This window comes from Myotis yumanensis, unplaced genomic scaffold, assembly GCF_028538775.1.
Source record: "Myotis yumanensis isolate MYYU_CA2020_CCGP unplaced genomic scaffold, mMyoYum1.0.hap1 SCAF_3, whole genome shotgun sequence".
In the NCBI taxonomy this organism is placed as follows: domain Eukaryota; kingdom Metazoa; phylum Chordata; class Mammalia; order Chiroptera; family Vespertilionidae; genus Myotis; species Myotis yumanensis.
Genome location: NW_027223754.1, coordinates 8,746,334 through 8,763,132, shown reverse-complemented (window position 1 = coordinate 8,763,132; position 16,799 = coordinate 8,746,334). Strand labels below are relative to the sequence as shown.

The window sequence follows — 16,799 nt, the reverse complement described above, 5'->3', positions numbered from 1 at the left end:
AGGAGCTATAAGATTTAAAATCATCATAATTTTCAAGAAAAATATAGTTTATTATGTCTAATATACCACATCAGTTAAAAGGAATTTAAACGTTGGAATCATAAGTTGGAAAGGACCTCTGAGGGCATGCAGTCCAACCCCTGACACCAACCCTGCAATGAGCCTGGACAACTTCTCTGACAGTGCCCTCACCCCCCTTCTGCTGGGCACAGGAGTGCTCATGGTACCAGTGAAGAGAGGTCATGGATCTTCATTCTCCAAGACCCTATTCACATCTGTCCCAGTTACTCATTCTTAAATTTTCAGAGACACGATGACCATCTACTAAAGAACACTAGAAATTTAGAGCTCTGATCCCTAGAATTCTGGCTCTGTTTTTTCACAATGAGTGATCATAAATAATATTGAAGATATTGGGCAAAACCATCTTCCCCATGCATCTGCCAAGTCGTTTACCAGCTCAATGGTTTTTTTAAATTTATCTTTATTGTTGAAAGTATTACAGATGTCCCTGTTGTCTCCCATTGACCCCACTCCCACCCCCTCCCCAGGCCTTCACCTCACTATTGTCCGTGTCCATGGGTTATGCATATATGCATATAAGTTCTTTAGTTATTCTCTTCCTGCCCCCTTCCCTTCCCTCTAAGATTCATCAGTCTATTACATGCTTCCATGTCTCTGGATCTCTTTTGTTCATCAGTTTATTTTGTTCATTAGATTCCACATATGAGTGACATTATGTGATACTTGTCTTTCTCTGTACGGCTTATTTTGCTTAACATAATATAGCTCAATAGTTTTTTTTTATTTTAACATATACTCTCTTTACTTGGCATGGATCCAGGATGCTTTCATGCTTTTTGTCACCTGCTTCCAACCACGCTCATCCTCCCTTTCCTACCCTTTCCTGGCAGGAATGAAATAAAAGCAGGGCTGAGGTACACAGTATCCATGTGGGAGCTATTTATCTTTCAGTGCCTCTGAAGAACTATAATAAAATAGAAAATCAGGACTGGGTGCTTTAAATATTATAATTGGATTTATTTTAAATAAACCTCAATGCTGTACACTTGAGTGTCCTTAAGAGACCACCCTCTTAGGTGTGGACTTTAATCATTAACATAAACTTCATTAAAATACAGGTTCATCCTAGTTTTAATCCTTGGCCATTTTTATTCTTTGTCCTTTCTCATACTTCTACACATTCATGTCTCCTATGTTGAGCAGGATTTTTTCAGCAGAGCTCACCCTGATCACTAGCTCCTATTTCCAGTAGCACAGGTACAATTTCATTTGGAAATCCCTGGGCAGTATTGGCGGGGGCGGGGGGGGCGGGAGGGGGAGAGAGCCCCTGGATTCAGCTTAGAATGACTCTTCTCTGATTCTCACACTTATTGTCTATCCCACTCACCATTCCATAATCTCTAATGTGGTCACCAGTAAGAAAAAAGAACTGGCCCTCTACAAACTATCAGTTAGAGGAAGTTTATTTCAAAGTGTCCTTCAAATCTTCTCAATATGCACTCCTCTTCCTCACCACGCGTATACCTTTTGCACCTCCAAGCATCAGGCTCCTATAACCTCCATCCCCAATACATACCCACACACCCTTCTTTATAAAAGCCCAGTTCTATCAAACCAGAGGAAAGTGAAATCCCTATTCTCAAGCGTATAATTATAATACAGATGATTATTATTATTATTATCCATATTGCTCGTCTTTCCATTGCCATTTCTTCAAGTCCCAAAACTTGTTCCATATCCACAAACAGTGTGTGGTAACCAGGTGGTTATTAAATCTCTCTCCCTGACTGCCCACAGCAGAATTCTAATTGCTGCTCTGTGTGTTACACCGTTTTCTTTATAGAGACATCATTATCATTTAAGTGATTAAGAAGTTCAATCATTTCTGCTCCCATCAAATCCTAGAGATAGTCTAGTAAGCATTTCATATGTAACTCCTCAAAGTTATTTTCACTGTACGGTCTCCATTTATCACTCTGATTTGGAATTTACTGGAGTTACGATCCATACTAAATTAGCAAATATCCTTTTTTAAAAATGAAGATTTGTTAGTCTTCTATTCCGCGTTTGAGCTGGAGTCATTCTAACATACTCTGTGCTGGCTCATTTATTTCTCTTTCTTTGATTTGGAAAGAATCTACATCAAATATTTTATCTCAATTCAAACTCTCGCATTTCTCGACTAATTTTTATCATTCCTAATTCATGTGTTTAGATTTCAAAATAGCCATTTCCTAAGCATTAAAAAGAAAACAAAGAGTCCTTTTTACGCTTAACATTCATGTTCTACTAGGCATTGAAATAACAGCAATTTAATAACGGTCTCGGGGGACATATAGAAGGGATCCAGGACCAGGACAGAGGTGAAGCTGGAGGACCCCTAAAGTTCTTCCCAAATTAAGGCTTTATGGTTCCAGGTGAAGTTGGCTGAGTGATATAATAGAACCAAGCAACACAAATCAGTTACCTCCCATGTCCGTAAGTTATAGAAGATTCTTGAATGTGTGAGTCCAGTAGAACTAATAGTACATGTCATTGAGCCACTTCCCTGCTGCATTATCAATGCGATTCCTCAGTACTGAAATTTCTTTTCCACAGCTTACTGCAACACAATGAACTATACTGTAACAGCTCTTTTATATTTGAATAGAATGTGACTTTAAGTGGCAATAAGAAGAAAATTCAAAGTCTAGAGAATGATTCGAAGTATCACATAATATGGTAGACACATTTACACTTTCTCCAAATTATAAAAAAAGCAAATCACAAAAAAATTTATTGCTGTCTCATACAGGAGTTGAATATGGAAATACCAGGGCATCAGAAGCTAAGGATCCAGAGGTTTGATTTAATGCTGGAGAAACACTTATTGTGTACAAGCCAGATACCCTTTGATGCTTTAATTTGATATTTAAAAATTCATACATTCTGTGTGGTCAATAATAAGATAAAATTACTGGTTGCCATAACACAGGGAAGGGAGGGATCAGTGCTTTATATATGTGTTAAGTATAAATTATGGTTATATAATGAATAATATTCTAATTGAAGTAAAAAATTAATGTACAAACTTCTCATTGGTATATTTTATGTACCCAGAATTTTAGAACTGAGGTATTGTTCCCCCACCCAAATGCATGTAGTTCTTTGACAAATGTTCTTACTGAATTGTTCCTTTCCTTTACCCTCATAGTAATTTGAACATTTCTTTTTCTTTTAGGGCGTGATTCTCAGTCACCAGACTCAGGTACAAAAAAGCTCTTCTGAATAAGCATTCCATTTGCTTTTTTTTTTTTTTTTTGCTTTTTAAATGTGGGGGTTTTAATTGATTTTAGAGGGGGGTAGAGGGAGAGAGAGAGAGAGAGAAACAGAAACATCATTGATTGGCTGCCTCCTGCACGCCCCCTCCTGGGGATTGAGCCCACAACCCAGGCATGTGCCTTGCCCTGGAATTCGAACCCGTGACCTCTTGGTGCACTGGAGGACACTCAACCAACTAAGCCACACCGACTAGGGCATTATGAGTTGTGTGTTTTTTTTAACATATTCATAACCACATTGTGAACCTCACAGTAAAGTTAACTTGCATGTACAGTTATGCATATTGAATTAAATTCAATTTCTGAAGAAAATTTCACATTTATTTTTATTTCAAAAAATGTTAAAAGTGAATGTAGATATGTTTGTATCCAATTTGTGTTCCCTTAATAAAAGCTTGGAGATCTTACAATGACCAAAGTCAAGACACACTGAATGGAGATGCTACATATTCCTCTCTTGCAGCAAAAGGCTTTAGAAGCGTTCGACCAAACCTACAAGAAAAAAGGTCGCCCACTCAGGTACTCGTGCATACTCTTGTCTGTTGTGTTATTTTAAAGCAAGGCTGTTGGCCCTCTACTTTAGCATCACTTTTCTAGTAGCAGGTGCATATTTTGATACATGTTTCATTTTTAATATGCTTCTGCTTTTGTATTTGTACTGCTGATCAGACTTGTATAGACAATATGGAAAACAAGTCTTAAGTTCAAAACAGGTTCTTTTTTTCATTCAGCTGATAGAAGCAGATCAGTTTCTAACATATTGTTTAGGTTATTTTCTGAATTATAAAACGTTATCAGCGGATGATTTAGACTTCAAAGTTATGAGTTCAGCAATCATTATACACTTATAAATGTGAGTTATGCAACTGTTAATTATATAAAAGAATTCTGTGTTGGAGATATAAGCAAAATTGTGCTGCAGCATACAAAGAGTTATCAAAACAATGTAACTAAATTGTGTGTGTGTGTGTGTGTGTGTGTGTGTGCGCGCGCCTAAAAGTATGCAAGAGAACGTATGTTCACTTTTAAGGTAATTTCCCAGGATGTCAATAGAGACAGACTTTATAATGTATTCTGTATAAAGACCATTTTCCCCTCGAAGGCAGCTTTTGATAATAAAATAAAACACATTCCTAATGGAATAAAATTGATCAATCTAGCCAACAAAATGTATAACATAATAAGAAGGTATGACATTGCTGTAGCCTCTTTAAGAATGGAGTTAACACTGGTTTCTTTAATGACTAACTTTGACTTTCTCTCTGTTTTTCTTTCAACATTATTTCTTCCTCCGGATGCTTTTGGCAATCCAGGCACCCCTTCCACCACTCAGAACAGAAAGCTTTTGTAGCCCCTTGACAACCAGTCACACAAAGGGTGACATTTTAGACCAACTAGTAACTAACACACACGTTCCTTCCTGTCCAGAGTACTTGACTAATAAAAAACTTCTTCAGGGAGCTATGCATTCTGATGAAGGCGACCCCAGCCAGACCATTGTATATTCCGAAGAATCTAACACCACTGTGTCGTACACACAGAAAATCACTAACCTGCTACCAGCAGCTTCCAGCACAGGTTCCCCACCCAGTGCTGACACGAGTAGCACCCCATTTCTACAAGAGGACTACATGCAAGATTCTCAAACACGGAAAATCTCTACACGGAAACTCATCCATAACCAGGATCTAGGAAGTAGCATCCCCTTTGATACCCCACCGTTTTCCAAACCTGTTGACCTACCATCATTCCTCAAAAGGCCCTGCTCACCGCCCCCTAACCCAGTGCCTGAGAAACACACAGCATCTCTCTCCATTCAGATAGCTCCCCTGTCAGGACAGGATCCCGAAAGCCACAGACAGCTACCTGAGCTTTCTCCAGAGACTACAAAGATACCTCTTCAGCAAGAGAGACAAAAACCTGCAGTGGCTGCGACTGCTCAGTCCTCAGACTCCCGGGTGATCCATTACACTTTCCAATCTCTTCTGACGGTGTCCTGCAGAGACCCTAACCCCTTCGCGCTGGGCTTCTTGCCTAACCTACTGCTTTGGTAGTGTCCAATCAGGAAGGGAAAGGAGAAAGAAACCATCCTTTTATGTATAACCCTATGAAAGTCATCAATACATTTCTAGGTTTCTTTTTTTAAATATTTTTATTGATTTTAGAGAGGAAGGGAGAGGGAAAGAGAGGAAGAAACATCAATGATGAGAGAGAATCATTGATCAGCTGCCTTCTGCACACCCCACACTGGGGATCGAGCCCGTAACCCAGGCATATGTCCTTGACCAGGAATTGAACCCAGGACCCTTCAGTCCACAGGCCGACACTATAGCCCCTGAGCCAAACCAGCTAGGGTAGTTTCTTTTAATTTGAAAAATATGTAATTATTCAGATATTTTACCCAGAAATCATGTTCTAAAAGTTTCTTCCTACTGATTTATTAGAAATCATCTATGGTAATTTATCATTTAAGACTCTGCAAACCACTTCGGTGCTCCAAGTACTTTATATATTTTTTTTATTGATTTCAGAGAGGAAGGTAGAAAGAGAGAAAGGTAGAAACATCAATGATGAGAGAGAATCATTGATTGGCTGCTTCCTGCGACCCAGGCATGTGCCCGTGGCTGGAATCGAACCTGGGACCCTTCAGTCCACAGGCCAACGCTCTATCCACTGAGCCAAACCAGCTAGGGCACTCCAAGTACTTTTAAGTGTTAAAGAAATGTGTTTCGTGCCAGACCTTTTAGCACCAAAATTGTCTTGATTCACATTCACAAAATCTCTTCACTATTTACTCCCCGGATTCAGATGCCACACTCCCTCAATGTGCCCAAATCTGTGTGACCATTTTAGGTCCTTGTCACCCAGGTCTTGTGTAGAAACTCTAAGGCTATTAAGACCTTCGTAAAAATAGTTTTTATTATAAGGTTATAGGGCAGCCTTGAATCATGAAAGGCGGGTGGTACAGCCAGGCCTTAGGGGAACTGGAGAACATTAGCTACTCTCTCTCCACCTGACATGCCACGTAGTTCCCGTTGTCTCTCCTCTCTCTGAGTTGACCTCATTCTCATCTCTCAGCCTCTGCTCTCTCATTACTTCAAGTTGCCTGTGAATGTCCATGACATTCTCTGTGTCAACTTGCATCTGCGGTTCTGCGGCATAAAACTCCCCGACTGGGGCATTCAGTGCATATAATTCAAATCCCCAAGGAGAGGCAGTGCCTCCCTGGCCCAGGTTAGTTCCGTTATTCCCCCTCCTGACCAATAGCTGTGGCCGGTGAAATGGAGCCGCCTAAGTATACAAGTGGCTGCCGGACGTTTCCTCCTTGTCCCCAGAGAAGGGCTGTCAGAGAGGACGTCCATTATCACAGAAAGAGATGGGGTAGGAGAGAAAGATTTTCTTTCACAAAAATGCTTAAATCATTTATTTTTAAATTACCATGGAAACTGTAAGTCTTAACAATGATATAGGTAATTCTATCATTATAAGTACCCATCACAAGGTGCCAGCAATTTTTATTATTTCACTTGTTTTCAACTGTCAACTCCAATTATCCTGGTAGTAAAGTCAGTATAAGATCCTTAAGTTTGTAAAAATGTTAGTACCTATATCTAACAGGTGAAGAGAAAAAATGAGGCAAATACCATTATGACACCTAATACAATACAAATAATTTCTTAGTATAAAGATCGATTTTTATATCACTCCTCCCTAGGTATTTTCTTTTTTAAAATTTATTTGTATTGATTTCAAAGAGAAAGGGAGGGAGAGATAGAAACATCTTATGCGAGAGAAGCATTGATCGCCTTCCACCTGTACACCCCACACTAGGGATCAAGCCTAAAACCTGGGCATTTGTCGTGACTGGGAATCAAACCATGACCGCCTGGTTCATTGGTTGACATTTAACCACTGAGCCACCACGGCTGGGCTAGGTATTTTCTTAAGTACATTACTGTCAACTGTATTGAAAAGGAGAATAAAACCCATCAATTCCCTTTGCTGGGTATTTAACATATTCTGTATGTTCCTTGAGAAGTGAGGCCTACAAGCTAAGCCATTACAGAGGTTAGAAGAGGGGTGTTAAGACTACAGAGTACAGTGCCATGTTAAGCCAATCGGAACCAGAGACAGAAAGAAAAACATGTCCTCATAATTATTTTTTTAGCTATTGTTAATTTTTTTCTAGAACATTTCAATAGTTTAAAAAATATTGAAAAGTAGAAAAGTGCATTAAAACTGAACATTATTTTAAGTTTAAACATTTTATTTATACCAAAATTGAATTTATTATCATTTTACTTCATTTTAAATTAGTTTAAAAATATGTAACATCATCACTGGTCATGGTGAAATTATCAAACATGGCTATTCTCTCAATTGAAAATAAGATCAGGAAAATACAGATTTTGAAAATATTATTGTATTATAATATTACTAGAGGCCTGGTGCATGGATTCATGCACCGGTGGGGTCCTGCGGCCTGGCCTGCACCCTCTCACAATCCGGGACCCCTTGGGTGATGTCGGAGAGCCAGTTTCAGCCCAATCCCCGCAGGCCAGGCCAAGGGACCCCACCAGTGCATGAATCCGTGCACCAGGCCTCTAGTATGCATATAAGATCTTTGGTTGATCTCTTCCCGCCCTTTCCCCTCCCCCCTTTTCTCTGAGATTCATCAGTCTGTTCCATGTTTCCATGCCTATGGTTTCTGCTCCTACATTGAGTGTCTGCCCCCTGGTGGTCAGTGCGCATTATAGCTACAGGACAGTCAACCAGTCTGCCAGTCGGCTGGTCGCTTAGGCTTAGATAGATAGATAGATAGATATATAGATAGATTGCTTTCGTTAAAAATCCAAGATACAGACTTTTCTTTCCTTTTCTTCAGTCTTTAGTATGGCTTGATATGGCACTGGTCATTATTTAAATTTTGTTCAGTATGACTTTTTGGGGGCACTGATTTTTATTTTGTTCTAAGAGTGCATTTTTCTAAGATTGCATTCTTCCCTTTTCCAATGAGTTTTTGTTACTCCATTCAATTTTGCACCCAGGATAAGTGCCTCACTCATCTCACCCTCTGCCTTTATATCTCTGGCTCAATGAAGTGATGGCCTGGGGGCTTATGACTACACATCTAGTTTGTTTGGTTGCCACTGAATTAATTTTATTTTGGCTTCAGGAGGACCATGCTCTCTCCATTCCACCTCAGTTCCTATCCCCTCTGTCCAACACTTGGCCTGCACATTCTGAATCCATCCCAGGCCCAAGGCAGGCACCTGAGTTTGCAATGCCTACGTCCAACCCAACATGCTTTTTCCACTGATGAAGCTCACACTTCCTGAGTTCCCTGACTCCCTAATTCCTCGAGGGGTTCAGCCTAAACTTAGTGATCCCTTTTATCCACAGGTTCTCCTTAGCATTCTGGATTGAATTCCGTTGGACGAAGAGGCTCAATGTGATCTTAAATACTAGGTGCTCTCTCTTAGAGCATTCGTATGGTGAGGCTTAAGCACTGCCCTTCCCTTGTCGAGACCCGACAGCGGCAAACTAGTGTTTCTAGCTCTGACCTCCCTTCCAGCGCAACAGTAAAAAGGAACTTAAACTCACAACAAGTTGGTGACCTTTGGCTTATGTTCAAATACCTCAACTTTAAATGGTCTTGAAAATATGGAGACACAAACAATTATGAGATTTTCCGCAGTCATCTATCTGCTGACAATTCAGTAGGAAAAATAAAAAACACACACATACCCCTCAAAAAAAAAAGCCTGTTTTTATTTGAATTTATTTTTTCTACTTCAAGGTAGTCCAGATTGAGAAAATACTTCCTTCTTCCCCTTTTCACACTTTCCACTTTTTCCCTACTCATCTCACATTCTCCTCCAGGAAATATGTATATTGTGATTCTCTCTCCTCCTGTGTCTATAAGGGTATTTCCCTCTTATAAGAGGGTATCTCTTTAATGTAGACATGAGGGTTATGTGAAAGGAGCCCCAACTAGTCTAAGAGGTAATTTACACCTGTATCTCAAAATATTTCAGAGCGTTTGTGTGGGTGACCAATAGACTGTTGAACTTCATCTGTTACACACACACACACACACACACACACACACTTAAAATTGTGAGCATATCAGAAGGTAGAGAGAGAAATTCAAAAAGTGTAATAGTTCTGTTTTTTGTAGAGTCTCTTTGGGAAAACAAATAAATGGTTAAAGACCATTCCTAAACACAGTACTATACCAACTGATCATATTACCATAACAATGAGGGTTTTAAATAGAATGTGCTTTAGCCTTCTACATGTTTATACTCCAAAGGATGCGGGCCAGCCAATCCTATGAGATTTACAGTCATTAGATTTTTCCTTTTAATTGTATTAATATTCTGTAGTACTTTTGGCTGTCTACCTTACCACTGGCACCACACCAAACAACAACAATAAAACCCTCTATTCTGACGGTGTGTGTGTGGGGTTGGGGGGAATGTCTCTATACCTTCAGAGTTTCATTCACTCATGTTAAGGTTGATGCTTATCATCATACTAGGGCCCAGTGCACGAAATCATGCACCTTGAAAGAAATTGTGGGCCGCAAGGCTGCTCTGGGCACAGGGGCAGGTCTCTGCCCATCCTCTGCGACCCCTGTCCAGCCCCTTTCACCGCGGCCCCTGGTCCCCTGTCTGCCAGCAGACCAACTCCTGCTGCCACTGCTCCCACACACTGACAGCGCCAGCCCCGCTCGCACCCGCTGACAGTGCAGAGTGATTGGGGCCGGCACCAGCAGCGGGTACAAGCAGCGGCTGCTGCCCCAATCGCCCCTCAGGAGCAGAGGGAGGTGGAGAAGCCCTTAGGGGGCGATTGGGACCAATGCCGGGCGCTGGCAGCGGGTGCAAGCACTGGGCAGGACTGCAGTGTGCGGGAGCAAAGAATTTCCAGTAACCACCAGAGGCTTGCCCCGATGACACTGCCAGCACCCTGCCTTGGTCTGGTACCCCCACTCACCTGCTCCACCATCCCACCATGGTGGTCAGCGCACATCATAGTGACCAGTTGTTCGGTTGTTCCGCTGTTCGGTCTATTTGCACATTAGCCTTTGATTATATAGGATTACACATGTGTGGCCAGACACCCTCACAGTTAGAATGGAGAGCTACAGGCCTTTAATGGGCCAACCCCTCCCTTCCTTTTACTACAACCCTCCACCATGTTGAGCCTCCTGGGTCATAGCCTTGGGGGATTTAAACCTTTTCTTTCTCCTTCAGTTTCTTTCTCCTTTACCTATGACTTGGTAGGTAAACCAACAGTAGTTCTTCTAACGAACTAGGCTCTATTCTAACCATCAGCAGTGGCTGGCTTTCTTTTTCACGTCATGGTCACACATGGCTACCACTATTTGCATGGTAGGACATTTCAACGTTTAATTCTTTTAGTATTTCCTAGTGAAATCAAGAAAGAGATTCAGTGAGTAGGAAAGTAGAGAAAATTCCCTTTCCCTTTAGTTATTTTTTTAGTTTGATCAGTCCTGACATATATCTTTAATCATAAAGTAGTAAACAAACTGATTTATATTTCGGGGACATTTCCGAGGAAGGGGCTGGGGCAGTAGGTATGCTATAAAGATTTCTCTAGTGAAGGGAAAAGTAATTCTTTTGATCAATAGACAACCTGATGGCATTTTACTGTCACAAGTACAAAACCTAAAACTTTTGAAGATAAAAAGTCCACTATGCCGACACTCTCAAGCTCCCACCCAGAAAGACCATGCGGTGCTGTATGAAACCTGGTCTTGTCTCCAAAAACCACTTCCTGGGTTCCCTTTCTTCGTGCTTTCATGCTTTTTCTGTCCTGTGTGGTGGGCACCTAATCCTCTGAATGCATTTCCTTCAAGTGCTTGCAAATAAAGCCCAAGGTTTGCCTTCTCTCCACGTTACAAATAGATGTTTTCTTAATTGGATAATTTATATCTCCTCTTATTATTTCTTCCTGAAACTCAGCTTAGAAACCAGAGCTTAACTGCCAGTGTGCTGGAGATAAATGCTTCACAGACACACAGACAAGCTGCTCCACAGGTCTCTCCCCATTCCCCCTTCCATGCCACCTTTCATCCGAAATACTTTGACCAAAACCAGGCTTCAGGCCAGCACCCCTTGCCCTGCCTCCACCTGTTGACTTGGGGCCTTCACACCTGCACAGACCTCTGTTGACATGAACGCCTCTCCTTGCTCCTGACCACCTTCCCCAGGCAGCACCTCGGGCTCCCGCCATAGACTCCTCCCAATGGAGGGAGTGCTCCAAGCCATCCCAGAAGAACCCCTGATGGCTGACTCTCACACCACAGGTGGCATCTCCTTAGTGGCCCTGCTGCCATGCACGGAACTATGCTTCCTCCCTCTGACCCCGTCATTTTCAAACAGGTCTCCAAAGGCCAGAGGACTGATTGCTTGTCTGCCATCTCATTTTGCTGCGGAGCATTTTATTCCCATAGATGCTGATTATTAGTAAACTGATTCTACGTAGTCTACCAGGAAATCCATGACAGTCATCCTCAGAAACCCACTGTGGGCCGAAAAATCAGTTACATTCTCTTCATTCATTTTAGAGTGATTTACGTTCACACCGGTTGCTCTAGCTAATGAGTTGGACAGTGATGGGCCTTAATAAGAAGTCACCTCCGAAACATAGATAGACACACATATAATGTTATGGTGATTGGATTATAGAGAAACTAAAATTTTTCAGAAATGGTAACCCAATATTAGATCATGGTAGATAACGGTTTAACTGGGAGATTCATGTGAGTAGTTTATGTACTTCTTTCTCGCCTGCACAATTACTGACTACATCATGCTAACGCCTCTTGCTCCCCCTCACTAACACCTTCATCTCCTGAACCCAAACTACCTTTCAGGACTGAATGATGTAAATGATCCTAACCTACCCTGCAGAAATTGAGCCCTATAATATTTTGGGAATTCTTTTTCCTGAGCCATTTCAGGATAGAATTTTATGAATACAGATATTGTTTCACATATCAATAGTTTATCTTCCGTTTAGAGCAATACATATTTCCCATGTATATTCTATCATTTCAATGTCTGTGACAAGTAGTCTCTACTAAATGATTTATGAATGGTTAAAGTGCTTCAAAATTTTATGACACAGATTTTCAGTTGCATATAATGTGTAGATAATGACTTCAATTTGAAAGGCATATAATTTTAGGCAAAAAAATAGGAATATTTTTTTCTAAAAAATTGACTTTATAATGAAGTTTTAAATAAGCACTGTCATAGACAAAATAGGATTTAGAATGACTTTTTTAAGTTTACATAGTACCATGATAGTTTTAAATAGAAATTTTCCTGGTTTTAACATTAATTATAACAACAGGCTTAAAGGTATATTTACAAAGATCAACCAAACTTGATTTGGGCAGGGAGGAAAAATAGTCTCAAATAATTCATCCACGGTAAATAAGAGCTCGAAGCTTTGGGGTGCTTCCAAAGCCAGTGCCTCGCATTTACTTGCATGCCCACTGCCCTTCAGGTAGAAGATCCTCAAGACACAGACACTTAGGATATGAGGGTGATTTCCACAACAGCTTGGAAAAGTACGTAGTCAAGAAGCACCTCACTGTAATGAAATGTTTGACGTCAGGGCAGATGTGGCAGTGCTATAGAGTCATGAAATTAGGTTTATTCTAGGTCATTTGAAAACATCTGCTTTAAAGTGAAAAAAATCATGGAAATAAGCAACTAATCATGCATCTGTGTGTCAGGCCTGTAGAATTATTTATTTTGTGTTCAACTAAGTAGAAAAAGTTCACCAATTCTATTTATCTATGTGCATATGTGTGTTTGGTGTGCTCAGCTGTAAGGCCATCTTAACTCCATGCTCTTACCAATGTGTTGTGTCATTGGCATGCATTTTATAACCTCCTCAGTGCTCAGTGTGTGTGAACAGAGGGGCATGCTCCGCCTCTGTGAACTCAGCTGATTCAATTCAGTTAGAATATGTACCTGTTGAGTATACTATGCTCTTAGCACCAAGATGTGTATTATAAAATCTGTGTTTAAAAGAAGCACTTATATGACCATCTCCAACAAGAAGCTTGAAATACCTTTGGGATTAAAATACTCAGGTATAAAGCAATCAAAACAATACATTATTAAGAAACCAAACAGAGGCCCATAAAGTGCTAAATGAGATCGGAGGAGGGAGAAGCCAGCGGTTAACATGTCTTTTACCAGGTATTTGACTCTCCTAGAATAGATTGATTTATGATGCATAAATCCAAACAATTGTGTTCCTTATATTAGTAATCACCTTGCCCTGGAAACATTGGTTCATTAGAGGGTATCCCTGACCAAGTCTGAGAACCAATCCCTTTAATCGGTCAAAGAGCATTCACTTCAAATCTCCATGCAGAGCAGTGTGATGTGCTCTGACAATTTAACTCGACAATAAGAGCAAACTTGCCCTCCGGGCTTACTTTATACTGACTCCTACTGGTACCTCTGGCATCTCTGTTGGCAGAGGGGCATGCCCACCAGTCAGCTGCTTTCTAATCACCCCCAGCGCCCTCTGGCATATGAGAGAGTGATTTCAGAAATAAAGGAAGAGTGAGAAGACACTGAAAATATGCACCCTGTCCCTCTAGACATCAGTTTTCAGAGTAAATAGAAACTGGACAGCTGATGCCTGTCATCTGAATGGAGTCTTTCATTGTCATCTAAAGGAACGATGCTTTAACGGGATGTCTGCACTTTTCTCAGAGCCAGGTAACAGTGAATGGAAACTCGGGAGGTGCTGTGAGTCCGATGAGCTACTACCAGCGGCCGTTCTCCCCTTCGGCCTACTCCCTGCCAGGCTCCCTCAATTCCAGCATCATCATGCCTCATGGCCGGTCACTCGGTGAGTCGCTGGATCATCATGATTTTTATGACAATTTCAAAATAGCGAGTACAGACCACATAAGGAAAATAATATAATGCATTGGGGTAACTTTTAGAAAGGAGGCAGACACGTTCATCAGCTCACAATTAAAGACCCTATCCTCCGGAGGCATTAGGGATCGCGTGAACTCAGCCTCGGAAGAAACAGGCACCCAGCCATTCCAAGGCAGCGACTGCTTCTGTACCTTCCTCTGGGGAAGGCGATTCGATATTTGGGGTGTGGGGGGGTTAGAGAGAAAAAGATGGGCCATTAGGGAGGGGAGAGCTCACATCACCGGAGAACATTCACAAGGTGCATTTCCATGTAGGGTAAATCCATCCATGTGGAGGCACCCTGTTCTTTCGTGGGAAAACTGTCATTGTAGAACATTCTTTTGGTGTCTGTAAAGAAGACCTGGCTCACAGTTAAAGCAGACCGACAGGCACAGGCTGCCTCACACAGTAGTACACACTGAACTACTGCCTCCCAAAGTAGTAAACTACTCAAACTGAGGCCAGAAGACCATCCGTCAGGGATGTGAGTCCCTTTAAAGCAGCGGTTCTCAACCTGTGGGTCGAGACCCCTTTGGCGGTCGAACGACCCTTTCACAGGGGTCACCTAAGACCATCCTGCATATCAGATATTTACATTATGATTCATAACAGTAGCAACATTACAGTTATGAAGTAGCAACGAAAATAATTTTATGGTTGGGTCACAACATGAGGAACTGTATTTAAAGGGCCAGAAGGTTGAGAAACACTGCTTTAAAGGATGATGCTAGGATTTCATCAAACATAGCTCTTTTGGGAAATAAGAATTAGACGAAAGAGAGAGCTTTCCTCTAGATACAAAATGAACACTTGAACATTTATTTTAAAAAAACTTTCCAGCATATAATTTCACGGGGCTCATGAACTCCTTAAAGCTTGCTGGAGAGGAAACTGCTATATAATGATGGAAACATTTTTACGTGGCAAAATATATTACAACAGCTTAGAAAACAAGGTCATATATTTTCCTAGTTTTCAGAAATGTAAGAAAATAACCGGGAACATTACATTACCAAAAAATAAAACCAACCCAGACTAACTCAGAGCATCATATGCATTGAAGCTTAAAAAAGGTTTCATGATATTGCACCAGGCCTCCAGGGCAGCAGGAAGCGGAGAGGAAGGCAGAGGACCATGTGGTCGCAGCACAGCTCTCAGAAAAGTAGTTCCTCCTACTTCGGGCCACCAACCAACTACAGGGAGCAAGAAAGGAGAGCAGAAGGCTTTAACTCCCATTTCCTCCCCAATAGCAGCAGCACCCTCGTTTCCCCAACACTGCTGTGTATTCAAAGAACACAAGGCCATTAGTTTACCCAAGAACATTCGCCATGTGCACTATGGACTCAGCTTCTGTGTCAACACAACCTCTGTAGCTCATGTGTAGCCAGGAGACTCGTTAAAGAAAAGTCTAATGATGCTTGTGCTTTTCTAATGCTGCTCCTGGAATGATCGGTGACTCTTATAACAATGGCCTTTTAGAGTATAAGAAAGCAGAACGTCCTTGTGCCAGAATGTTGCCCTTAATTAGTCACTGGTGTAGTATTACAATAGCAGCTCATTATATCTAGATTTTTTACAGAGCTATGTATTATGACGCATCTGCAGTAAAACTCTACAAATGATTCTAGCCGTAATACTTTCCCAAATAATTATTGTCAAAGTCTGACTCTTTCACCCCCATTGCTCACCTTAATGGACACAATTTTTTCACTTCACCTCAACAAACAATATATATAAATACTTGAATGTAGACAGGGTTCTCTTTAGAGCGTGCCATTGGGTAGATTTTACATATAAACTATAAACATGGAAAGAAATTCTCTATGTAAACATTGAACAAATTCCAGTTGGCCAATGCTGAGTTAGGTCCTGAGGAGAATGTACAAACCTATCCTGCCCTAGAGAAACTTGGTATTTAGTTTAGGACAAAAACAGCAAAAATGAGAGTTAGTGGAGCATATAAGAGCATAATAAAATAAAAGGTTGACTTGTATTATTTAAGTTCATAGAATCTCATGAACCATAAATGAAGACAAAGTTAATACAGGCAGAAATTTTACACATACTAGGGTCTCAAGAAGTTTGTTTTTTTATAGAAATGCTGGATCATGGTTGCTCAGTCAAATCCTTTTTAAAATTAAATGGGAAATCTGAGTCAAATATCACATTGTGTCTTACTTTGGAGCTGCCTGGAAAAGATTACTTTTATCTACTACTACAGTGGTACACAAAGCAATTTTATTTCAGCCTTATTCATTCTTCATCAGAAATGGATTGAAAATGCTTTTCTGTTGCAAATGAAATAGGAAATAGCCATAATAGTAATAGCAGTTATAAATATTATAATGGATTTTAGTTTATCTCTTCTTATCCTTGTAATGATGAGTTAAATTTTTAAGTGAGTATATCATTGCTAACCTAAAACATTAGGACTTTTCCATATCCATATTTAAAAAAAAGACCTTTCTGA

At 40.7% G+C, this 16,799-nt stretch overlaps 1 protein-coding gene across 15 annotated transcripts in view; it reads left to right on the top strand.

The window, feature by feature from the left end:
• The window catches only part of SORBS2 (sorbin and SH3 domain containing 2), a 200,439-nt gene that overhangs the window by 115,409 nt on the left and 68,231 nt on the right, over window positions 1–16,799 (top strand). For 8 of the 15 annotated variants that reach the window (XM_070408212.1, XM_070408210.1, XM_070408209.1 and 5 more), the window contains exons 5-7: window positions 3,245–3,271; window positions 3,739–3,863; window positions 14,117–14,255. In XM_070408212.1, coding sequence (XP_070264313.1) covers window positions 3,245–3,271; window positions 3,739–3,863; window positions 14,117–14,255 — 291 coding nt within the window. Of the gene's footprint in view, window positions 1–3,244; window positions 3,272–3,738; window positions 3,864–4,657; window positions 5,303–14,116; window positions 14,256–16,799 lie in introns of all 15 variants that reach the window. The other 7 variants (XM_070408216.1, XM_070408222.1, XM_070408214.1 and 4 more) reach the window with 3 other exon arrangements.